The sequence below is a fragment of the Notechis scutatus genome, chromosome 1 (assembly GCF_049901735.1).
Source record: "Notechis scutatus isolate UNSWTSFEM ecotype Mainland chromosome 1, rNotScu1.2, whole genome shotgun sequence".
NCBI lineage: Eukaryota > Metazoa > Chordata > Lepidosauria > Squamata > Elapidae > Notechis > Notechis scutatus.
In genome coordinates this window covers 159611325-159638157 of record NC_142009.1, presented here as the reverse complement: position 1 = coordinate 159638157, position 26833 = coordinate 159611325, and the positions used below count along the sequence as shown (strand labels likewise).

Genomic DNA, 26833 nt, shown 5'->3' with positions numbered 1-26833 from the left:
ATAATAATGACTATATTTTTAAAATTACTCTGACAGCTAATGAAAATAGAAAAATGAGAATCAGTTGACAAAGTATTGATATAAAGTAGTGACTAAATGTGCAACTGCATTTGAAATATTTTCAAACAGAAAATGTCTAGGAGACATTTTAATATGTATAAGACATATTAATATGTATTGTGCAAACTATGAAAAAATATTTGGCAGCAATCTTCAAAGTAGGATCAAATTGATCTGACAGTAGCAATTTGAGATAGAAAGAATAAATATCTATAGACTTAAATGCTTAAAGCAAGCTCATTTCACAGAAGTTTCCTCAATGGGGTAGAGTTGCCAAAAAGTAGAAGCAAAATCATGGTTGGATGTCTCCCTCTTGATAAACACAATTTGTAAGGAGATAATGTTAGCATATACCGTATTTATCGGCGTATAACACGCACAGGCGTATAACACGCATCTTCATTTTAAGGGGGAAATTTCAGGAAAAAAATTTAAAAAAATTCTGCCTGCCTGCCTTAGTTTCTGGTTGTTTGGGAGCAGCTTCGCTGAGAATAATAACTATTCGCCTCTTTTACTCAGCCGAAGCTGTTCCGATTCAACCATTAACGAAGGCAGGCAGGCAGGCAGAACGGAGCACTGCGGGCGGGCGGGCGGGCGGACGGGGTGGGGGTGGGGAGAGGCGACAGGAAAGCCCCCCGCTTCTTTGAAGCAGTTTCTTCCTGTGCTGGTGGAGGAGCGAGAGAGCAACTGAGAGAGCTGACCCAGAGAGAAGGACAGGCTTGGTTGCTTCCTCCCTCCCCTTCTTTCATTTGTGTCCTTGATCCCCGATCCCAGCAGCATTCACCGAAGGCTTCTTAACATTATATCGGGCATAACACGCATACATCATTTGCCCCCTATTTTCAGGGGGAAAAAGTGCGTGTTATACGCCCGATAAATACGGTACTTTATAACTAGCCACACTTTTATCTAGACACAAAGCCTTGGTAATAAACAATATGACCTAGGCATTTTAAATATTGTCCAGATTTTTCAGTTTTCTCTCTGTTGAAAGCCCCCCCCCATTCCAGAAGAATGAAATATTTTAGGGAATATTAAAAGAGGCAGAATATTGTATTTTCCCAAATGAAGAAAAATGCTCTTAGAGGCAGAAAGCAACCCCAATTTAAATTGCCTGAAATCCTTAAGAGATAGATATTTTGTGCCCATTAAGAAATCCAGGCCATCCTATTCACAAATAAAACACCGCCATCTCCAGCGATGGGATTAAAATTTACACCCCCCCCCACTCAAATTCTAAGGACAGGGCATGATCTTTTAGGACATAATAGGATTAATCCACCACCACTAGAATATCAAAAGACACAAGGCTCACTACATTGCACAACCCCCAGCAGCATTTCAGAAACTATATAAAAATCCTTGCACTCATCAATAGCAATAGCACTTGGACTTATATACTGCTTTACAGTGATTTACAGCCCTCTCTAAGTGGTTTACAGCAGTGATCCCCAACCTTTTTTATGCCGGCCGGTACGGCATCAACTGGGCGCCGCCATCTTTTGATGAAAAGTGCTTCCGGTGACATCACGGAAGCACTTTTCATCAAAAAGATGGTAGCAGCTTCCGGTGAGCTTTTGGGTAGAAATGGCTTTCTACCCGGAAAAGCTCACCGAAGCGCTGCGCCGCCATCTTTTTTGATGAAAAAGTGCTTCCGGTAAGCTTTCTCCCGGAAAAGCTCACGGAGCGCTGGCGCCGCCATCTTTTTGATGAAAAAGTGCTTCCGGTGAGCTTTCTACCCGGAAAGCTCACCGGAAGCACTTTTTATCAAAAAGATGGCGGCGCCAGCAACCAGCGGCCCGGTAAGACTTGTTCGCGGACGGTGCCGGTCCGCGGACCGGTGGTTGGGGACCCCTGGTTTACAGAGTCAACATATTGCACCTAACAATCTGGGTCCTCATTTTACCAACCTTGGAAGGATAGAAGGCTGAGTCAACCTTGAGCCTGATGAGATTTGAACTGCCAAATTGCAGTCAGCCAGCAGTCAGCAGAAAGCAGCAGCCTGCAGTACTGCACTCTAACCACTGTGCCACTGTGGCTCATCAAGCTAATTTCTTAGCTGTCCCAGAACCACATGCTGGTTCTGCTCAACAATAAACAGAATCTTTCTTCCCAACCAGCCTACATTTTATTTTCAGCACCTTTCTCCCTGCTTGGAACTGAACCAGACAGATTTTTCTTCTTACATCTGGTTTTAGTTTTTCTGCTGGTAATATTTAAAATCCTGGAACCGATGTAAAAGAAGTATTATTTTAAACAGAACAAACAAACAAACAAACAAAAAACACCCTCTATGACTATCTGGTTGAGAATGTTACTCATGGAAAGGACCAGCTCCTGATTCTCCTTTACCCATCATTGTGAATGGTGGAGACATCCATTCCATTTCCTCCAGTACATCTTTGGCCCCCTTCTGACTTTAGAATGGCTTCACAATGCTTAAAAGGTCCAAACTTTCCCCTTTGCAATGCTGAGCTCATCTTGCCCCCAATCCTATCTTCAGTCTGACATGGCTTTAAGGTATATAAAACTGATGAGTTATTATTGTAAAGGTGAGGTCAGGGACCTTGTTAGGGTAGGACCAGAGAGCAATGTTCATATCCACCCTATTTGGCCTCTCAATTGGTATTATGCTTCCTATTTTTTTTCCCATTCTGGTTTTTCAAATTAATTTATCTCTAGGCTTCCAAGCAGATAGAAAAGACTGCAGGCCATACATTTGTATTTAAACTTCTTGTTTTGCTCGACAGAAACTAAGCATATTTGTGCAATTCTGTGTAATTCTGAACACTCGCCCAGCCTGCTCTTCCTCATTGCAGCCTTCTGAAAATAACAAGAAATGATGAAGTGGGATTTCATGACTGGCCTGTTTCTCTATACTCCTAATTTTTACGGATTCCCCAGCTCCCTGCAGTAAAAGAGACGAGCTCACCCAACTGGTCAAAGCTGTTAGTCAAACCAGCCTAACTACCAGGGCGGGGACTGGCTCCTTCCTCCCCCACCCCGCAATTTCTATCTTCTGAGTGTGTTAATTACACTTGTCCAAATTAGAAACATTTTGGTATTTTAAACGGTTTTTTTTTAGACCCGCTTCTATAACTGGGAGATGCCTCCCTGCTTTTCTTTTCACGTTGTTTTAAACTGGTGCAATGCTTAAATGTGGCTGGGGGGAGAGAGGGAAAGTCAATGCAATAGGGAGAAGCAAGCAGAGTCCTGAGATTAAGGAATTTGTGCAACGACAACAGATGCGCCCTAATTGCGCGGTGGCCCTCTTTGGTGCGAGAGCTGGGTTACCGGAGAATGGTGCAACCCGTCTCCAGCGGGAACAGGAGAGTTCCCTCAACCGCGGTACGTCCAGCCCGGAGAAGCCGTCTTCCTCCAGTGGCGACGCAGGAGCTCAGCTTTCCTCCCCTCCCCCGCTCCTTTCCCGCCTTTCCCGGCGTGCTACGAGAGGGCGTTGCAACAGCAATAGGGCGGGGGGGACAAGGAAGGCCGGGGGAAAGCCAAGGAGGGGGACGGGACTGCGGAGGTCGTCGTTCTTAAAAGAGCTCGCGCTCCCCGTCAGCATCTCGCAGCAGGCAGCGCGCAAGTCCGACGCGGAGGCTCTGAGGGAAGAGGCGGCAGCTGATTCGGGGAGGGTATCCTATTGAAGCGGCGTTCGCTTCTGTCTCCGCAGTGCAAGGGGAGGTTGGTGCCTTCTTGGGGAATTAATCTTTCTCCGCTTGTCTAACGGGGATGCTTCAATTGACTTATATTCTCGCGTTTTTCTCCTTCTCCGCAATTCACGCCGTTTCCTCTAGGGCGGTTTGCTTCCAAAATGTATTGGAGGAGCGTCATTATTTCTATCCTTGAGCCTGTTCTGTTTAGTTTCTCTGGAAACGTTGTGAGTGATTTCTATTTATTTATTTTATTTTTATTTATTTATTTCGTTTAGTTTGTCAAGCATGTATGAGAAAACAAGTATAAGTATGAACACAACATATAAGTATAAACAGGTATAAGTATATACATAATAAATGAGTACGAATAAATGGATGAATGGGAACAGTAGGACAGGGACGGTAGGCATGCTGGTGCGCTTATGCACATCCCTTTACAGACCTCTTAGGAATGGAGTGAGGTCCACCGTAGACAGTTTAAGGTTCAAGTTTTGCCCAGTTTCAGTGCCTATCTAGTAGAAGTGCTAACCAATTAAAAATCAAATTTTAGAACACATTGCTGTAAGATTCGAGATAGTGAGGGAAGCATGTTAACACTGTACAAAAAGAGCATTATCCTTCTCCAAAGAATTCTATCGTTTGTTAAGGATATATCAAAAGACATCTGCCGGTAAAATGACAGGACAATTTCACAATAAATACCTTTCTGACCAAGGTAAGTATGGACATTCCAAATCCTAAGTATTTCTGGGCTTTACTTGAGAAGTTCCAATCTCTGTATTATTAGTCTTTTTAAGCTCTTAGAATTACCTTTTAAATGAAGAGAATAGAATATTTATTGGAGTCAATGACCAGCACATAAAACACTAGTATTTTATGAATATTGATTAATTAGTTAATGTAACAGCTCTGTCAGGCTGCTGCACATCTTGCATATCATATTAAAGAATTTGGCCATACTTAGAATTATTTGAGAGTGATTTTTAAATAGAACTGATCAGGGTGGCCATGATACATAGTTTAGGTTGGGATTAATAGCTGATAGCAAGTGTTGGCATAAAATACACAGTATAATAAGGCAACCCAAAGGTGCTTTTTCAAGAGGTACCTGGACTTTCTTGTGCTTTCTTTGAAGACGTTTCACTTCTCATTCAAGAAACTTCTTCAGCTCTGACTGAATGGTGGGGAATGGAAGGATTTATATTCCTTCCAGACAGCTGGTCATTTGCATCCTTTTAGAGGCCACTTGGAGGTTTATCTGTGTCCTCAGGGTCATCTGAATAGTGCAAATGGATGTGGTGCCTTTTTGGAACTGCTGAAAGGACTGTTGTTATTAAGAAGTTGGATGCAGGACACTTTCTGCCCTGTGTCCCTTCACAGTTGAACACAGGTTCAGGCTGTTGGGAATGCATCTCACACTGAAGCACAAATGTCCCAAAGGTGTTTTTTCAGGAGGCAACTGGATTTCCTTGTTTTTTTTTCTGAAGACGTTTCGCTTCTCATCCAAGAAGCTTCTTCAGCTCTGACAGGATAGTGGGGAATAGAAGGATTTATATTTCTTCCAGACAGCTTGTCATTTGCATTCTTTTAGAGAGCAGTTGAAGCACTTGGAGGTTTATCTGTGTCATCAGGGGCACAGTAGTGCTCCTAGTTCCTGTAGTCTGCAATTTTTTCTCTGGAAATCTATTCCTACTCTCACACCATTCAAAGGGTGTTCATCCCAAATGTATAGCTAAAAGTCTGTAGAGATTCTCAGTCATCCAGGTCATGGTTGTTCCTGAAAAAGCGCCTTTGGGACAACCATGACCTGGATGACCAGAGAATCTCTACAGACTTGAAGTGCAAATGGTTCCTGTAATTTGCAATTTTTCTGGAAATCTGTTCATACTCCCACATCATTTGAAAGGGATTCAACCCAAAGTGCATAATTAAATGTCTGGAGATTCTCAGTCATCCAGGTCATGGTGTCCCAAAGGTACTTTTTCAAGAGGCAACTGGATTTTCCAGAATGCAAATGACTAGCTGTCTGAAAGGAATATAAACCTTTTCATTCCCCATCCAGTCAAAGCTGAAGAAGCTTCTTGGATGAGAAGTGAAACATCTTCAAAGAAAAACAAGAAAATCTAGTTGCCTCTTTAAAAAGTACCTTTGGGATACCATGACCTGGATGACTGAGAATCTCCACAGACATTTATTATAAGGCAAGTTTGATGGCTTTTATGCCTCCTTCACCACATAGGCAGAACCTGAATGTTAATGGTATCCCTTGTATCGCTTTTCTAAAACAGCTGATGGAATTGTGTTAAATCTTACTAGACTTCAGGCTCTCATTGTAAAGAACAGTGATTTTTTTAAAGTGTTGTAGCAGGTCTGTAGCAATCATGAGGGCTATTTAAAAAATTTTATTTGGGGAGGGACATCAAATCTGTTTGAATGTTGGTGTCCCTGAAATTCTGCTTTGATAGCCTCTACTTATGTTCTTGCCCCAGCACACACTGGGGTTAAAGAAGCTATAGTTATATATTGCCATGTCATAGGAAGAAAAGGATTTGCAGGGAGAGAACCTTAGGAGATTAGGCATTGGGGAAAACAGCGGTTTAGTTCCAGTATGTGAAAATCCAGGATTTACGTTATCTTGCTAATGCCAGTCTCATGATATAAGATCACATTTGAAACACAATAGGGTATTTGGGATAAGGTCCTAGGAAACTTAGTCTGAACCCTTTCCAAGTGAGAAAAACTTGTATGTATACTAAAGAATAATTGTGACCAGACCTGGGCTGAATACAAGGCCCCTTTGGTATGGAAGTGATTTGGAGGGCTGTGGCAGATTGTTCAGCTAAAGTTTTATAGGCCACTGTATGTCTGGGAGAGGAATACTTCACTGTCTGGATATAAACTTGTTATATGCTTGTCTGGCAGTTTTGTGAGATGATGTGAGAGGTTATTCATCCTGATGACTATAGAATTGTTGTAATAGTTCAATAGTAATGGTGCCAGAATGTAACCTTACTGGACTGCACTGTTGGTTAGGATTTTGTTAGAATAATGGACTTTAAGGACTGCATTTGACCTTTAAAGTAGAAGTGTCATATAGTCAGAGGTGGGCTGCTGCAGGTTCGGACAGGTTCGCCTGAACCCCTTGTTCCGATTCTGCATTGTTCAGGGAACTGGCAAATCGGACCACTGGCTGGCCCCATTCCTGCCTGTTTTTCAGGCCATTTTGGGGGCATTTTCAGGCCAATTTTGGCTGGAAAAAAGGGCCTGTTTTTCAGGATGTTTTCTGGATGTTTTTCCAGCCAAAATCGGCCTGAAAATAGACCTAAAACAGGCCAAAAAACAGGCGGGGGAAGGGACTGCCAGTGATGGAATTAGCCCTGAATCCTACCTGTTCCTTTGAGGCGAGTGACTGGGAAGCGGGGCTGGATGTGATGAGTGACATCACCCACCCAGTCACATGAGCAATTGTCCATGCCTACCCAGCCAGAGAACCGGTTGTTAAAAAAATTGTAGACCAGCACTGCATATAGTTTATAAATGAGTAAATGGAGCCTTCTGCCAACGATTTCACCTGGAAATTAAAGATTGCTTTGAAATCAATGAAGGGAGCCTATAGTTTTTCACAAGGTTTTGAGACATATTTCTCTGTCAAATATTGCAGAATAAGAGCATGACAAGAGTATGATGAGAGTGAAAATAGAACAGCCACTTATGAATCCAGCTTGTTCCTTGGTTAATATTGTATATCCTCCAGATCTAGCCTGCCCTGAAACTTTATGGTTAGATATCTGTCCTAGATACCGATGAGGCAGTACTTAGCTGTGAGAACATCAACTGTTATTAAATCTGTGAAATCAGCATCTGTGCCAGGGAATAGGGGAAGGTACTGAGGGTCTGAATGGTCAGTTCCATTGGGATCTGTGTTTATCAAGGGTGTATCATCTGTGTAAAGTCTAGAAATGGTCTTCCCATTCAGTAGTTAGTATTAAAACAAGAAAGTTGAGTCTGTTAGAATGTGGGAGTAATTTGATGACAAAACATAGTTGTATTCTTTATATGTGACATGCCTATAAGTAGCTGCTAGCTGTCTTTGAGTAGGTGAGAGGGATCTTGGAGTCTTAGTGGACAACTAATTAAATATGAGCCATACAATACAATCCTAAGTTGCATTAACAGAGGAATACAATCAAGATCAAGTAAGGTACTAATACCACTCTATGAAGCCTTAGTAAGACCACACCTAGAGTACTGCATCCAGTTTTGGTCACCAACTATAAAAAAGATGTTGAGACTCTTTAGTGCAAAGAAGAGCAACCAAGATGATTAGGGGACTGGAGTCTAAAACATATGAATGGTTGCAGGAACTGGGCAAGGCTAGTCTAGTGAATAAAAGGACCAAGGGAGACATTATAGCAGTGTTTCAATATTTGAGGGGCTGCCACAGAGCAGAGGGGGCCAGACATGGAATAATGGATGGAAGCTGAACAAGGAGAGATTCAACCTGGAAATAAGGAGAAATTTTCTGACAGTGAGAGCAATTAACCAATGGAACAGTTTGCCTTCAGAAGTTATGGGAGCTTCATCACTGGAAGCTTTCAAGAAGAGACTGGACCACCATCTGTCAAAAATGGTGTAGGGACTGCTTGGGTGAGTGGTTGGACTAGATGACCTACAAGGTCTCTTCCAACAACAGAGTTGTAAAGTTGTAAATCTGTAAAGTGCTTCTTCTTTTGTTGCATCTTCCTCTTGTATTGCCTTTTCCTATTGAAGAGGTCTTCTCTGTGTTTTCTGAAACAATTGATGAGTTCATTTCTAATGTTAGTGATCATACCATGGTTGATTTGGAAATGCACGGCATAAAGGAAAAAAAGTTGTAATCCTTTATGTAGTGATCATTGGCCTCCCAACATTCTAGAGATAAAAGAATTTAATATTTGATAATGAAGCTCATAAAGCTGTAATGTTTGCATCTGGCACATCACCTAGCACTATTCCAGGAGACGAATGTCTGCAGGTTCCTGGAGCTTATATGTCAGAGAAATGGTTCCCCTTCATTTACTAAAGGGGCCAATGCATTAGAGGTGCTTTAGTCAAGTGCAATTTTCATAGGAAGGTGAATGTATTCTTGAGGGGCCATCATTGTGAATTTGGCTGTCGACTTTGGTCAATGATAGAGTCAAACTATGTGGTATTGCATGAAATGATTTTGGGAATAGAACTAAGTCATTTGTGTGAGATTTGACTCCAAACCCAGGAGACAGGAACATTCACCTTTGGTGAATGAATGCAGATAGTTGCCCAGAGATTGCTGGGATGGAACTGATGTTCTTCTCAGTCAGAAAAGTTAGGCTATTGTTAAGCTATGAGGGTTCTGAACATAGCAAGTCACTCTGATCCCCATCTAGGAAAGTAGTACACAGAGAATGAACTTAAGGTTTTATTTGGCAAGTTGTCTTGCAATGGCGCATTTCCGTATGATTTAAGTAGTTTGCATACTCATCCCCATCAGGAGAAATGCATCTCAGCTCTAACTTGATCAGGATACTCTTGGATGATGGAGATTGGCTTTGGGTAAGACTGAGAATTATTTGGTCTTTGCTGCTGCCTAGCAACGTGACTGGTCTGTCCACTTTCATCTTGAGAAAACTTCCTAAGGACATTTTATTTCTCTAAGCTGTCAGCAGGACAGCTGTTATCATGCAAGACTTGGAAGGGTATAATATGAAATCTCCTTAAATAGTTACCTTCAGCATTATTGATGGAATTCTTGTATATCTGAAAGTTAGAACCACTCTAGTATGGCTAAGTAATCTGGGTAGCAATTCAATACTGACAGGATCACTGTGAGAAATGAGACAATACACCAACTGTATCAGTGACTGATTAATAACCCACCTGAATGCCATCTGTCATGTTTGGCATTATATTTCTCAATTAAAATTATTTTCCTGTCTGGCAGAAGAACTTGCCCGTTGCCATCTTTGAATTTTGTGTGTGTGTGTGGGAAGCTTAAGGAAACAACCTTCATATGATTATGCTGTCCTCTCCCCCAATGGATTATGAGATCTTCTGTCCATTATGGTTAATGTTTAGTCATTTATTGTCAGGGAATCCATCTGAAAGTTTAAATTTAAACAATCTATCAAGGATTTTAAGCTATGAATTTTTCTGTTAGTCACCAGAATTTTATCATAAATAAATAACACCATTTGTGCTATCAGGAGCGATTCTTTTATTATTATTGCTTTTTTCCCCTCTTTCCTTTTTTCAGGTACATTATATTTGCTTTGTCTATCTTTTCTCCCCTTTTCATTCTAGCCATTGTCTCTCCACTGCAGGATGAAGGCCTCTTCCGCATGTTTATAACTTGAGCTTCTCTTTGCCAGTTGGGCCCACAATACTTGTCGTCAATCCATCTTGTTTTAGGTCTCTTTCATGAACGCTTTTTATCAAGTGGGATCCATTCTATGGCTGCCTTGGTCCACCTGCAATCAGTTCTTCTTGCTATGTGACCAGCCCATTTCCATTTCAATTCTCTTACTCTCTTGATGGTATCGCAAACTTTCATTTTTTCTCTAATTCATGGGCAGGTCTTTCTATCTTGTCTTGTAATGCTGAACATATTTCTTTCCATCGCTTTTTGTGCCACTCGTAGTTGTATCAATTATGAAGTTGGTGTCCATGTTTCACTGGCATATGTTAGAACAGGTAGCACACACTGATTGAAAACTTTTAGACTTCCGGTGGTGATGTGGAGTTGGAGCAACACGGGGAATCAGCGCTGTTCCCAGTTGCCAAAATTTGGGCGATCGGTGGCCTTTTGAGGCAAGGCCGGTTCTGGGGGGACTGGGAAAAAAGAAGGGAAGCTTTGGAGGCGACGCAGGAAAGTGCGATCCCCTGCCGTGCTAGGAAGAGACCTTCAATCCCGGCGCCAAAGAGGCCAGCCTTCATGGCTGAACTGGAGGCTTGACGTCCCACAATACAGAAGAAGGAAGTGGAGAGTGCGAGCGGTGCAGTAAAAGTGGGAGCAGAATAAATTTTTGAGTCTGGAGTTTTGGATTGATGTGCGAAGGGAGCAACAAAATGACGGTGACAGCTGCGAGTGGTAACGGGCAGCAAAACGAAGGAGGAGAGCAGACCAGGAGGAGGGCGAAATACGAGACCAGAGACCAACGGCAAAGACACAGAGAGGAAGAGGCGAGTAAAATAGAAGAAACAGAAAATGCTCTGCTAGACGGAAAGACGGTGTGACTGGAACAAAGGTCCTGAAATCTCTTCCCCTAGCATTTGGTGCTCCAACAGCAGAAGAAGAGAGAACCAAGGTGAAAGGAAGTTGCAGGAGCATGACAGTGCAAGTTTAATAAGACTGCCATCTTAAAGACATAAACAGCTGACTGTCAATTTCTTTAGCCCTACAGTAAGATTTAAGGAACTGCCTACCTCTGAACTTTATAACCTATATAACCTAATGGAAATTTTTCTATGTAAATCAACTTTTCCTTTAGCTAATTTTCATATTGACACCTATATTTATACTTAGATCTTTACTTATATTTACATCTATCCCTTATATAGATATACATTGACTGAAACTTAGTGATAGTTATATATTCATAGGCTTGTTGATTGTCATTTATTGTTATTTAAAGATATAGTTACATTTATTTTATATAGATATACATTGATTGAAACTTATTGATAGTTATATATTTATATTTTTATTGATAGTTATTTATTGTCATTTAATAATATAGAATATATTTTTATAGACATATATTGACTAAAAGTTATTGATATTTATTTATATTTATATTCTTATTGATTGCTATTTTTTGGTATCTAACCCTATTACTAATTAATCAACCAATTAATTAATGAATACATTGTATTGAAGTGATTGTACCTTTAATAAGATAGTTGTTACTGCTATTGGTATTGACCTACACAGAGCATATTAAATTAGAAGATTGTACTGTTTAGTTAGCATCTAAGGTTAGTACTGAAAATATAACACAGTATATATCATAGTATATCATATTATAGCATAAAAGAATAGAGCTAAAGAAAAGAAAGTAAAGAGAATATTGGATGTTGATTTGGGAAAAAAATAGACAAGATATTAGAAGAGCAATATAGAATTCTAAAGGAAATGACAAGCATTATTACTACCACCCTGAAAACCAGGAAGAAGACCACACCAACAACTGCAGTGATTGCATCCCCAGCAAATCAGAGATCAATAGATGGAATATTTGCATCAGAAAAATCAAATCCCACACTGAATATGCAAATGATGCAGGCTACACTACTAGCAATCCATGAAACCATGGTGAAATTGCAAGAGAATATGACTAAAAACCATGGAGAATATGACTAAAAACCATCTTTATGATGGAAATGGAGGAAGTAAAGAGAGAAGTCAAGAGTGATATTCAGAAACTGGATGAAAAGGTAGGCTCAACACAAGACCCAATAAAGAAGAATGACCAACAAATAAAAACAATTAAGAAAAGACCAGAACAAACAGAGGAAAAATTAGACCTGGCGGACCAAAGAATGAGAGAACATAATAAGGAAGTAGAAGACTCATTGATCCAACTTGAAATGGAGTGGGCCTCGTTCTATCTGAGGTTTCAAAATGTTGTGGAGGCTTAAGGAGGAAGACCTGGCAATAGTAATGATAGAAATAATAGCTGAGGCTCTCCAGTGTGACAAACAAGAAATAATTAATGAACTGGATGAGGTTTACAGAGTTTATACGAATTATGCCAGATGCTATAGATTGCCAAAAGAAGTCCACATACCCTTTGTCCAGAAAAAAGTGAGAAACTTCATATATAAAATAACTAGGGATGAGCCGATGGTATACAAAGACAAGGAAATAACTACCTTAAAACAAATCCCAAAGAGAGTCTGAGAGCAAAGAAAAGACTATCATTTTTAGCAGCCCTACTTAATAAGAGTCATATGCTATTCTGTTGGATAACACCAGAAGGAATGTTGGTGTTGTGGCAAGGTAAAAAGATTAAAGTCAATACATTTAGACAAGGCGCAAGATCTCTATGACCAACTTATCGGTTCAGAAGAAACAGGTAGTAGCAGGGAGGAATTGGAGCAAATAAGTCAAGAGGATCAGTGACAGGAGAAGAAAGACAAAGTCCAGGAAGAAGAAGAAAAGAAGGAAGGAGAACTGCAAGAAGAAGGAGGAGTGAGAACAAGAGCCCAAAGAGAGACAAAAAGCAACAGAAAACAAAGAGTAGCATAAAAGTAAGGGATTGGAAAGCAAGATGAAATTATTATCCTTAAACATAAAACAGACTTAATTCTTCAGCTAAACGGAACCAAATTTTTAGAAAATTGGCAAAGCAAAGAATGGACATTGTGTGCCTTCAAGAAGTACACATTAAAAATGAGGATAAAAAATATTTACAATGCAAAAATTTAGGATAACTTTACACATCTTTGGCAAATGGAAAAAAAGAGGGGTGGCAGTGTATATTAGAGAAGGAATAAAAGCAGAAGGGAGATTATTGATGATAGAAGTAACATTGGAACAGAAAAGTATACTGATAGTGGCTATATATATACACCTAATAGTGGACAAGGGGATTTTTGATAGGAAAGTACATGAGAAAATAATAGAGACAGGCAAAGATAGGTGTATCTTTGTATGATAGGTGTACCTATGTATGATAGGTGATTTCAACACAATTGTAGATACACAGAAGGATTATAGCAGTGACCAAAAAGAAAGAAAGAATACCCTCTCTAAATCCTTTTTTGACATGGCAGAAGAACTAAATTTGATAGATATTTGGAGAATCCATAACCTAGAAGAGAGTAAGTTTACCTTTTACTCTAGCCCCCATAAATCCTGGTCAAGAATTGACATGGCCTGGACAAGCAAAACATTAGTGAAAGATATAGAAACTATAGAAATTGCACCAAATGTATGGGTAGACCATAGCCCCCTAACATTAATATGGAAGGGACTACAAAGGCAAAGAGGGAGATGGATGCTGGACCCACAAATTCTGAAAGAAAAGGAATATATTGGACGAATAACAAAAGAATTAGAACTATTTTTTAAAGACAATGCAAAATATCACACATCTTTACAGAATTTGTGGGACACAACGAAAGCATACATAAGAGGGTTAACGTTAGTTTACAATGCAAAAAGGAAAAGAGAAAGAGAAAAAGAATACAATGCATTACAGGATGAGATTAAAGATCTGGAAACCCAACTACAAAATAAACCAGGGAATGAGCAAATTATAAGTAATCGAGTATTGGCCAAACATGAATATATTGGAACAGGAAAAGAATCTAAGGGCATTGAAATTTGTTAAACAAAACTACTTTGAGCACGCCAACAAGCCAGGCAGGTGGCTTGCTTATAGATTAAGAAAAGAAAGAGAAAAAAGAATGATTCAACAATTACAGGATAAAGAGGGGAATATACAATATAATATGGAAAAGAAAAAAGAGATTGCACAAGACTTCTTCAAAGAACTCTATAAACAAGAGGATACTACAGAGGAAAAAATCACTACTTAAAAGGGAGACCAAGTCAATACTAATGGAAGAGGAAAGGGTAAGGTTAAATAGAGATATCACAATAGAAGAATTAAGGGAGGCAATCCAGAAACAAAAAAATAATAAAACGCCTGGAATGGATGGATTGCCAGGGAAAATCTATAAAAGCTTAGGAGAAATAATTGATCCGATACTTTTGGAAGTTTGCAATGAGGTATTAATGGAAGCAAGGTTACCAGAATTGTGGAGAGAAGCCTATATTCCCCTAATACTGAAGGAAGGCACAGATACCATACAGATAAAAAATTACAGGCCAATCTCTTTATTGAACGCCGATTACAAAATTTTCATGAATATCATGGCAGAAGGAATGAAAAAAATGTTGAATAGTAAAATACACTCTGATCAAAATAGCTTTTTACCGACAAGACAAATAAAAAACAACATAAGAGTAATCAATATACTGGAGTACTATGAGGCCCATCCAGGAAAACAAGCTGCGCTATTTTTTCTGGATGCCCCAAAAGCTTTTGATAGGGTAAACTGGCAATTTATGAGTCAGGAGATAAAAAAATTGAAGTTTGGATTTAAATTCAAAAAAATGATAGGGTAGATTTACTCGGTTTAGAAAGCACGTATAATAATTAGCGGAGAGTCTACAAATGTATTTGAAATAAGGAAAGGAGCACGGCAGGCATGCCCACTTTCATCTCTGCTCTCTATCCTGACACTAGAAATTTTGTTGATAAGAATTAGATAAAGTCAGGAAATAAAAGGCTTAAAAATTAAAAAGGAAGAATATAAGGTTCAAGCATTTGCTGATGACCTTGTATTCTTTATGGAAGAACCAATAGAATCGGGACCAAAATTAATACAGGAGATAGAGAAATTTGAGGAAGTAGCTGGTCTAACAATTAATAAAGATAAAACTAAATTGATAACAAAAAAATTTAACAGATAACCAGAAAAAAAATTAGTGGAAGAAATAGGACTACAAATTGCAAAGAAAGTGAAGTAGTTAGGCATCTGGCTTACAGCAAGATGCTCAACAATAAAAGAGGACAATTACATAAACTTAGTACAACAAATAAAGAAAGACCTAGAAAAGTGGGAGAAGATACAACTATCTCTGTTAGGAAGGATCGCGGTCGTTAAAATGAATATTTTACTGAGATTACCTCTTTCAAATAATCCCGGTAATATTGGATACAAAGTTTTTTTCAGATTTAAACAAAATGAATACGAGATTCATTTGAGCAGGTAAAAGAGCAAGGATTAAACTAAGTTCATTGCAGGACAATAGGAGCAGAATTGGATTTGGACTCCCTGCCTGGGAAACATATTACAAAGCAGCAGGTTTAACATGGATTAAAGATTGGGCCAATTTAAGAAATAAAAGAACTTTAACTTTAGAGGGGCACAATTTACATGCAGGTTGGCATGCCTTCATGTGGAACCCAGGAAGTAAGACCCAAGCTTACTTCCATAAACATATAATGAGAGACTCATTAATACGAATATGGAGAGAAATTAAAAATAAACACTACATAAAAATTCCAGGATGGGTATCCTCCATGGAGGCATTGATATACCCCAATACCTTGGAAATCAGAAAAATAGTTCGATATCATGAAGTTTTAGATCCCCAGGGAAAGTATTAAAAACAAATCAAGAACTTAGAGACCAAGGTTTGAATATAGATTGGTGGCCATATTTCCAGTTAAAAACAAGATATGAAAAAGATCAGGAGGAGTATGGAATTGAATTAGAACAGAATCAATTAGATAAACTCCTTGGGGTTATAGAAGAGTAATTAATTTCAAAGATTTATAATTGTTTATTGGAGTTCGATTTGGCAGAGGAATTAGTGAAAGGCCCAATGATAGCATGGGCAAGAAACGTGGGACATAATATCAATTTGGAGGACTGGGAAAGAATTTGGAAAAGGAATTACAAGATAACAAAATCGGTGATAAATAAAGAGAATCAGTACAAAATGTGTTATCTGTGGTATCTGGCCCCTTCGAGATTAGCTAAAATATACCCCAATTTAAGCCCAGTCTACTGGAAATGTAAGCAGACACAGGGCATCTTCTTCCACGTCTGGTGGCTTTGCCCGAAAATTAAGAAATATTGGATAAAAATATGAACATAGATAAAAGAAATTACGACCCTCCAAATAGAATTCAAACCAGAAGTCTTTCTACTGGGAATAACAAAAGGAAACTACACAAAGGAGATAAAATATTTAATTTTGCACATAGTCACTGCAGCAAGACTGTGCTGAAATGGATAAATTTACTCTAAAATTAAAAGAAAAGGAAGACTTAAAATACTATACAGTTTGGGAAAACTGGTACAAATGGATAAATGACAGAAATAAGTGAACAAATAAATAAGGAAGGAATAGTCTAAAAAGGATAGAAATATGTATTGGAACAATAATAAGGATGTAAGCACAGTCAAAATAATTTGTAATGTTTATAATGTTTTGATAGTATTTTCCGTTTTAATGAGTTGTATTGTCTTTTGTATATATTCTTTTTTAATGTTTAATAAAGGTTTTTTCTATTAAAAGAAAAAAGAAAACTTTTCAGGCATAGAGGTGATTATACTGTATATAGATTATATACACTGCTCAAAAAAATAAAGGGAACACTTAAACAACACAATGTAACTCCAAGTCAATCACACTTCTGTGAAATCAAACTGTCCACTTAGGTAGCAACACTGATGGACAATCAATTTCACATGCTATTGTGCAAATGGAATAGACAACAGGTGGAAAGCATAGGCAGTTAGCAAGACATCCCCAATAAAGGAGTGGTTCTGCAGGTGGTGACCACAGGCCACTTCTCAGTTCCTATGCTTTCTGGCTGATGGTTTGGTCACTTTTGAATGCTGGTGGTGCTTTCACTCTAGTGGTAGCATGAGACGGAGTCTACAACCCACACAAGTGGCTCGGGTAGTGCAGCTCCTCCAGGATGGCACATCAATGCGAGCTGTGGCAAGGTTTGCTGTGTCTGTCAGCGTAGTGTCCAGAGCATGGAGGCACTACCAGGAGACAGGCCAGTACATCAGGAGACGTGGAGGAGGCCGTAGGAGGGCAACAGCCCAGCATCAGGACCGCTACCTCCGCCTTTGTGCAAGGAGGGACAGGAGGAGCACTGCCAGAGCCCTGCAAAATGACCTCCAGCAGGCCACAAATGTGCATGTGGCTGCTCAAACGGTCAGAAACAGACTCCATGAGGGTGGTATGAGGGCCTGACGTCCACAGGTGGGGGTTGTGCTTACAGCCCAACACCATGCAGGACGTTTGGCATTTGCCAGAGAACACCAAGATTGGCAAACTCGCCACTGGTGCCCTGTGCTCTTCACAGATGAAAGCAGGTTCACACTGAGCACATGTGACAGACATGACAGGGTCTGGAGACGCCGTGGAGAACGTTCTGCTACCTGCAACATCCTCCAGCATGACCGGTTTGGCAGTGGGTCAGTAATGGTGTGGGGTGGCGTTTCTTTAGAGGGCCACAGAGCCCTCTGTTAGGTATAACATTGATACCAAATATGGTTTGGGTGAATAAATATATAAAACTTAGATATCATGGTTTAAGTGCTTATCACTTTAAGCACAATGCTGCAGGCAATTAGCCGATTAAGGGTGCGGTTAGAAGTTACAATATAAGGAAGCATTAGAAGCTGGAAAGCTTACTGCGACTAACTGTGTCTTACTGTGACTAACTGTGAATACTGATTGTACTGTGACTACTGAGATGATCCTGTCTGCTACTGTTTGCTGATTTACTGCTGAATTCAACTGTTCTACTGTTTGAGCGTCTTGCTGAATATCCAGCGTTAGTTCCTCTGGAGAGAGGCACCGGAGGATGAGAAGATATCTTTATCGGCTGATAAAGATATTGTAAGGACTCTTAACTTGGACTGTAATAGTGAGTCTTACTGGATGGAAATATAGTGAATGACTATTGGACTGAATGACAATGCTTTAAGCTCTAAATGGATTAAAAACTATTTAAACTACAAACAGTGTTTGTGTTCAGTGTGTGTATACTCTGGGGCCCTTCCTGGCTTGACTACTGCTGCAATACTCTTCTAGGGGTTAATCCCCAAACACTAACACCCTCCATGTGCTTGCCAGAGGTAGCCTAACTGCCATTAGGTACCGAGATGAGATCCTCAGAACCTATGTGAGACCATATGCTGGTGCGGTTGGCCCTGGGTTCCTCCTAATGCACGACAATGCCACACCTCATGTGGCTGGAGTGTGTCAGCAGTTCCTGGAAGACGAAGGCATTGATGCTATCGACTGGCCCGCCCGTTCCCCAGACCTGAATCCAATTGAGCACATCTGGGACATCATGTCTCGCCCCATTCACCAATGCCACGTTGCACCACAGACTATCCAGGAGTTGGGGGATGCTTTAGTCCAGGTGTGGGATGAGATCCCTCAGGAGACCATCCGCCACCTCATCAGGAGCATGCCCAGGCATTGTAGGGAGATCGTACAGGCACGTGGAGGCCACACACACTACTGAGCCTCATTTTGACTTGTTTTAAGGACATTACATCAAAGTTGGATCAGCCTGTAGTGTTTTTTTCCACTTTAATTTTGAGTGTAACTCCAAATCCAGACCTCCATGGGTTGCTAAATTTGATTTCCATTGATAATTTTTGTGTGATTTTGTTGTCAGCACATTCAACTATGTAATGAACAAAGTATTTAATAAGAATATTTCATTCATTGAAGGATGTCTTATTTTTGTGTTCCCTTTATTTTTTTTGAGCAGTGTATAATCTGAGGTTGTTCTTGAAAATTACACTTAGATTGCCGAACGCCTGCTAACCACATTTAACACACTATTCAATTTCCTTTATTGTACCACCTTCCATTGAGATCTGTTGACTAAGGTATTTATAGTGGTCTACTACATCTTGTTCTTCTCCAGATACAATTTTTTTTTCATTCTTTGGGGAATTTATTAAACATGACCTGGCTCTTTTTCAGGTTTATTTTAAGCCAAATGGTTCTCCTGCTTTGTGCAGCTCTTGTATGTATCTTTGTAACTCTTTCTTGTGAGAAGAGAACAACATCATCTGCAAATCTTAAGTTACTTAAATAGGTGTCATTGATTTTTGTTCTATCTTTTGCCCAGTCGAGTTTTCAAAATATTACTTCAAGACAGACTGAGAAAAGGATAGGTGATAGGATAAATTAAAGCAAATTGTCACCATTGCTTTTTCATATATTGATTGTAGCAAGTTTATTTAAACAATGTTTATGCTTTGATTAAGCAATGCATTGGTTATTGCTTGCTGGAATACTGAATCAAACACCTTTTTTTAGTCAATAGAAACCATGCACAGAGGCATGATGTACTCATTGTGCCTTTCAATGACTTGCTGAACAACCTGGATATTATCCATTGTACTGTAACCATTTCTGAACCCTGCCTGTTCCTTTGGCTGGGCATCATTTAATGTTCTCAATATTCTTTTTGCTATTATCTTGGTGAAAATCTTGTTGATGACTTTAAAGGCTTATTGGGTAATAGTTCTTTAAATCTTCTTGGGCCACTTTCTTGTGCATAAGAATCACTTCAGCATTTTTCCATGCATTGGGTATTATTTCTTCTCTGAGGTATCTTGAGTATAGTTTTGCTGGTATCTTGTTTTCTGCATTTCAACCGTAACAGTCATTTCCTGAAGATTTGTCATTTCTCATTGATTTTATGGCACTTGATACTTTGTGTACTAGATGTCTGACATTTCCTCTTTCATGGGTGTTATTACTTTTGAGTGATCTTGATCTTTATATAGCTCTGAATAGAATTTTCCAATTACTTCTAACATTTCCTGTTTTGTTTTATACCCAGAGCCCTCTTCATGTTTTAATGCAAAAAGCTTCTTTTGTTGTATTTATATAGGCTTGCATTTTGCTTGATTAATTCCTTTGTTTTCTTCAATTGCCTTTTTCACAAGTTTCATGTTAAACGGACATGTTTCTTCTTGGATGTTTTCTAATGGTCTTGTAAAACTCAACATATTCCATTTTATTAGTAAAACTTAAGAGTATTCTTCATTGTCTATTTTTTCATTAAATCAATAATTTTATTAGAGATTTTTGATTGTACGAAGTGTTTTTCCAGTGGTACTATAGATATAGTACATCAAGAACATTTTTGACTATTTGTTCATTTTGGTCCGTAATATTTATCTCTTCCAAATCTTGCAAATAGAGTGAAATAGTTTGATAAATTAATCTCAAAATTGCTGCTCTTCTCTAGCAGCTTATCACTCCTAATTTTCATTTTTGTGACATTTTTATTATTTTCATATGCTCTTTTCGACAGTTTATTTTCACTTTAGCTTGACCCATTCTATGGTCACTTCCAATCAAATTTTAGGGATATTTAGAGATTTAGCAGATATTCCAAATCTGCAAAACCAGTGCCCGTGAGCCTCAATGCAATAGTGTAGGTAGCAAATTCTCCTGGAATATATATAGAGTCATCTCTAGTGTGATGGCTAGCATACAGGTTTAATTAAGAAGCCAAAACTGATTTGGAAAGTTGTTCCTGAAGTCAAGCCATCAAGGGCTTTAAGGGTAAAAAACAGCATTTTGAACTGCCAAAAGAAAAAAATATTTGTAGCTCAGAGTTGAACTTCTGTGCTTGGTTGTTGTTGGTTTTTTTAACAGACATTTTATTAATTTTATGATCAGCAACATCATCAGTGCTACGACTAATCATATTACCAATTGGATAATAAAACTTCTGCAAGAAAACAACCAAGTTCAGAGACCACCAAGGACCCCACATTTTGGATTTCATTTAGGGAGACAGTGCAAGGCTAAATCACTGTGGTTTCATAGGCTTGTACCAGTACGTATCAGCTAATAGCTAGATCATTGTATTTTAGACTAGTTGAGAGTTCTGGATGATTTTCAAAGGCAGAGCAGATCTAGGCAGAACAAATTGCAGTAATCTAGCCAAATAATAGTGAGATTGTGAGTCACTGTTGTGAGTTCCCCAACTAAATAACAAGATATGCACAAGACTTAATTAATTGTACTAATGGCAAATAGATTAACAGTAGAGACCTTCAAATTTCTAGATTCTACTACATCACATGACCTAAAATGGACACCTAACATCAAAAACGTCATCAAAAAAAGCACAACAAAGAATGTTCTTTCTGTGCCAACTCAGAAATCTCAAACCGCCCAAAGAGCTGCTGATACAGTACTACAGAGGAATTGTTGAGTCTATCATCTGCACCTCTATAACTGTCTGGTTGTTCTGCAACCCAACAATACAGACACAGACTTCAGAGAGTAATTAGGACTGCAGAAAAAACAATTACTACCAACCTGCCTTCCATCGAGGACCTGTATACTGCACAAGTCAAAAAGAGGGCTGTGAAAATATTTACAGACCCCTCACATCCTTGACATAAACTTTCAACTGCTACCCTCAAAACAACTCTATAGAGCAGGGATCCCCAACCTTTTTGACGCCGCGGCCCGGTTCCGACATCAGCTGGGTGCCGCGGCCCGGTACCGGCGTCAACTGGGCGCCGCCATCTTTTATGAAGGCGCTTCCGGTGGCGTCACGGAAGCGCTGTTTCGTCATAAAAAGATGGCGGTGCCAGCGCTTCTGGTGAGCTTTTTCGGGTAGAAATGGCTTTCTACCCGGAAAAGCTCACGAGCGCTGGCGCCGCCATCTTTTATGACGAAACAGCGCTTCTGGTGAGCTTTCTACCGGAAAAGCTCACCAGAAGCGCTTTTTACCAAAAAGATGGCGGCGCCCAGCAACCAGCGGCCCGGTAAGGGTTGTTCCGCGGCCCGGTACCGGTCCACGGACCGGCGGTTGGGGACCCCTGCTATAGAGCACTGCACACCAGAACTAGATACAAGAACAGTTTTTTCCCAAAAGCCATCACTCTGCTAAACAAGTAATTCCCTCAACCCTGTTCAACTATTACAAAGTCTGCAGTACTATTACTGTTAATCTTCTCATCACTCCTTATCATCCATCCCCTCCCACTTGTGACTGTATGACTATAACTGTTGCTTGTATACTTATGATTTATATTGACTGTTTCCTAGTATGATTCGATTGCTTATTGTACCCTATGACTATCATTAAGTGTCGTACCTTATGATTCTTGACTCTTGACGAATGTATGTTTTCTTTTATGAGAGTATTTACACCAAGACAAATTCCTTGTGTGTCCAATCACACTTGGCCAATAAAGAATTCTATTCTATTCTATTCTATTCTATTCTATTCTATTCTATTCTATTCTATTCTATTCTATTCTATTCTATTCTATTCTATTATACAGATACATATAGATTTCAGGTTTCTAACATATCCAGCTTGCTAAAACTTCCCATTTTCTAAACAATCCTTGAAATACCTAAAATCAATAATACCTCAAAGTATGTGAAAATATGGCTGAAAAATTAATACAACAATAATGGAACCTTTTGAAAAACAAATGTAGCCAGATTTGGTCATTATTGCTAAACTATAACTATGTGTTTCACACAACTTTATGAATTAATCTGTGATAGAATTGTGCTCCCTTCATTTAATTCTACATCTCGGGCTTCTACTAGCTTTTGAAATACCACTGTGTAAACAATGTACATTTATTTTGTGTGTGTGTGTTTGTGTGTGTGTTTGTGTCTGTTTTATGGGAAACATTTATGAAAAACCATAATCTACAATGTTATTTGTACTGGACAGTCCCCTTTTGAGTTCTTTCAGTAGCAGTTAATTCATAAATGGATGTTGTTAAACATCTTTCCCCAGCTAATTTCTACAGTCACAAAGGAAGGGAAGGAAGTAATAATTATATGCATATTATAATAGTTCCTTACAAAGGTTTTCTGCATCAGTAATAATATTATATCAGTAATATCAGTAATCATAATAGGAAGAGATAAGAAATGTATAAAGTAGTTGGCATTAATTAATAATTAATCTAAGTTTAACTTTAAGTCTCATTTTTCTCTGTTGAATTTTCAGTGTGTTTCTCATCTGGACAAACCCATTGTAATATTTAACTTTGTTGTTGCATTGTTTAACTTAGTATACTTCCCATACTTTTATCCATTTCCTTGTTTTTCAGATTTGTGTGCAAAAGTTAAAGAAAATGGGCATGGAAATTCCTGAAGGGAAAGGCCCTTATTCCGTGGGAAGTACAGACCTCATGACTGATTATGGTATTCAGGTACATATAACTGCTATTATTAATACAGCCAATTTTACATTAGTAAGAATGCCAAATAGCTTGCATGAAAACAAAACCAATCCAAAATATAAAATAGTTTAGCCTATTATCCATCTAACATTATTGTTTTCAGGGTAGAAGTTTTATTAGTTACTGCAGTCAGATAACTGGCAGAATGTCACTTCCAAACAAAGCGAGTGTCATCAAGGTACCTGAGCCAATCACTTTCTCCATTCTTCCCGTCAGTTATGCATTATGTATTTTGAACCACTCATGATACAATCCTACTATTGTCCCATTCAGAAGTCTAACTTGTTACACGAATACTTAGCTTTATTTATTTATTAAATTTCTATGTCGCCCATCTTGCTGAGACGCCCCTTGGTGGCTTATTGTTGCTATTCTCTTTTCTTTTTATAATTGTAAAAACAACTTGGCTTTTATTTAAAAAGCTTTTATGGAAAACCTCCATAACAAATCCATGTTTTGGATTCATTCACAAACTCTCATTCATTTTGTGAGAAATAAGGAAGGTGTTCATTCTATTCAAGCCAATTTTAAGGCAATTTTATATACACACTATAATAGTGGGATATAAAAAGAGATTTCAAGTTGTTTTGTGATAAAAGAAATTTCTGTGTATAGAGTAGATATAGAATTGCAGACTGCAATGAAGTGCAAAGTTTCACCATTTGACTTTGCTGATGCCATAACTCAGCAGATGCAGATAATGATACCATCCAGATTCTACTTTGGTTATGACCAACATGGATATTTTTTAAACTAGTTCAATTTGAAACACTACTTTTAAGCAAATGTTTGTCACTGGCAATGTTTAAAATAACTTTGGATTAAGGGTAAGAACAGTTCTTATTAATTCATGCTTTTTTTAAAAAAAACTTAACATTTAGAAACAGCTTTCAATAATTAATTTTATTATTTTATACCAGGGGACTTTTTTGCGTCTGTATTATCCTTCCCAAAATTATATGAATTATGAAAAAACAAAATGGATTCCCAATAAAGAATATTATAAAGGACTCTCTAGTTTTCTTAACATTTCTTGGATAGTTGGAAAGTTCATTCTACCACAATTTTTTGGTAAGTTTCAGAGGGGTTATGAATTATAGCACCAGCCCATTATGAGCATGTTCTTTGCAGATACGTTTTCAGCTCTCAAGTGTGTGCATTTTCTAAATCTGATTCTTAGAAAAGTAATTATGTAGATATCAGCAATATTCTGATTAATGCTATTAGAGAAATAGATTCTTATACGTTGAGATAATGAGACTTGTTTGTTACTGCTTGTTACTTATTACAGGTAGTCCTCAACTAACAACAGTTCAAAGTTACAATGGCACTGAAAAAAGTGACTTATGGCTATTTTTCACACTTATGACAGTTGCAGCATCCCCATGGTCACGTGAACAAATTCAGACACATATTTATGACAATATTTATACGAACTACTATCAAGCAAAGTCAATGGGGAAGGCAGATTTACTTGGCAACCATGTTACTAACTTAACTGCAGTGATTCACTTAACAGCTGTGGCAAGAAAGGTTGTAAAATGGGGAAAATTCACCTAAATACTGTCTCACTTAGCAACAGACATTTTTGGGCTCAATTGTTGCTATAAATCGAGGACTACACTATGAAAGGAATGTAAATCACTTTTATCTTAGTCCAGGAGTCAGCTGGAGCTGCATGTGGCTCTTTCATCCCTCTGCTGCAGCTCCCTGTCACTCAGAATATGCATCACAACTGTCTGTGTGACATCCACTGGCACGTGATTTATTGAGCTTTTCGACCCCCTGTCCAACACACTATAGTTTTTTTATACATAGCATAAAGATAAAAAAAAAGATATTTGCAGTGTTATCTTCATTTTAGATGTCAAAAGGGTTTTGTGGCTCCCAGTGTTTTCTTTTCTGTAGGAAACGGGTCCAAATGGCTGTTTGAGTGTTTAAGGTTGCCGACCCCTGTCCTAGTCCCATCCAAAGTTAATTTGGATAGAAAAATATACACTGAAAGATAGAAACAAATTCCAAAAACTATTCCAAAGTACAATAATTTAAGGCAGTGGTGGCTAACCTTTTTGGGCTCCTGTGCGGAAAATTGCATGCGTGTGCCAGCACCCAGAAGGCAATGCACGTAGCCCCCCCCCCCCACACCTCCTGTGCATGCGGGTAGTTCCTCTCTGCCGCCCCTTTACCTGCACTGTGCATGCGCGCACCTCCCAGCTGATTTTTGGCCCGTTTGAGGCCTTTTTCGGCCTCCCAGAGGCTTGAGAGAAGCCTTTGGAGGCTGAAAAATGGGCCTGTTTCATCACTTTCAGTATTTCTGGGCCTGTCAACATAGTATGATAGACTTGCGTTGTGCAACAAGGTCACATAGTGTAATAAGTTTGGGACTGGGTTAGGGACTTCTGCCCTCACTGTGAGTTGTGTTGGGGGGGGGTGCACGAAGGGAGGCTCAGCCAATCTCATTGTACACATGTTGTACTCTGACAATAAAGGTAATAATAATAATAATAATAATAATAATAATAATAATAATAATAATAATAATAATAATAATCATCATCATCATCATCATCATCATCATCATCATCATCATCATCATCAAGACAAATTGCTGAAGCTTACATATGAATTCTGGGTGCAAAGTGGCAATATTTTTTGTTCAGTTCCAATTATGTCCCACTGAGGAAGTTGAGCTTAGATTGCTTTATTGCAGGGGTCTGCAAACTTGAAAGCTTTAAGACTTGTGGACTTCAAATCCCAGAATTCCTCCTCCAGTCATATTAGCTCAGGAATTCTGAGAGTTGAAGTCCACAAGTCTTAAACTTGCCAAGTTTGAAGACCCTTGCTTTATTGTGTTCAATTTCAATGATTACAAACATTGTGCGAACACTAAAATGGTTATCTCCTGATTAGTTAGCCCACAGCATAAGAACAATTTGTACTACCAGAATTCTGAAAATAACTTTCTAAAATATATTTATATAGGGACAGTACCATTCAGGATTTAAAAAATTAATATTTTGCATTAAGTGTTTCTTGTGTTATTCTTTAAAAGCTAGTTTAAGGATGCAGCACAGTTTTTAAAAATGAGTTTAACTTCAGTTTAGTGAAACCATTTAAAAAAACAGAAAAAGTAACAAGATTTGTTTTCTTCTTTCCAGACAAAGCTACGTCTCCTGCAAAGTGGAATGCTGAATTCAAGACTGGAGAAAAATATCCCCTCATTATTTTTTCCCATGGACTTGGAGGATTTAGGTAATACTGCCTTTTTACATATCTGATATCTCTGA

At 38.7% G+C, this 26833-nt stretch overlaps 1 protein-coding gene across 4 annotated transcripts in view; it reads left to right on the top strand.

Moving 5' to 3' along the window:
- The first annotated feature begins 3520 nt into the window (after positions 1-3520).
- The window catches only part of PLA2G7 (phospholipase A2 group VII), a 36245-nt gene continuing 12932 nt past the window's right edge, over positions 3521-26833 (top strand). The window contains exons 1-5 of one of the 4 annotated variants that reach the window (XM_087949203.1): positions 10851-11041; positions 11904-12170; positions 23415-23516; positions 24467-24617; positions 26705-26798. In XM_087949203.1, coding sequence (XP_087805329.1) covers positions 12108-12170; positions 23415-23516; positions 24467-24617; positions 26705-26798 — 410 coding nt within the window. In that variant the 5' untranslated portion in view covers positions 10851-11041; positions 11904-12107. Of the gene's footprint in view, positions 3748-3787; positions 3944-10850; positions 11042-11903; positions 12171-23414; positions 23517-24466; positions 24618-26704; positions 26799-26833 lie in introns of those variants that run through there. The other 3 variants (XM_087949205.1, XM_087949202.1, XM_087949204.1) reach the window with 3 other exon arrangements.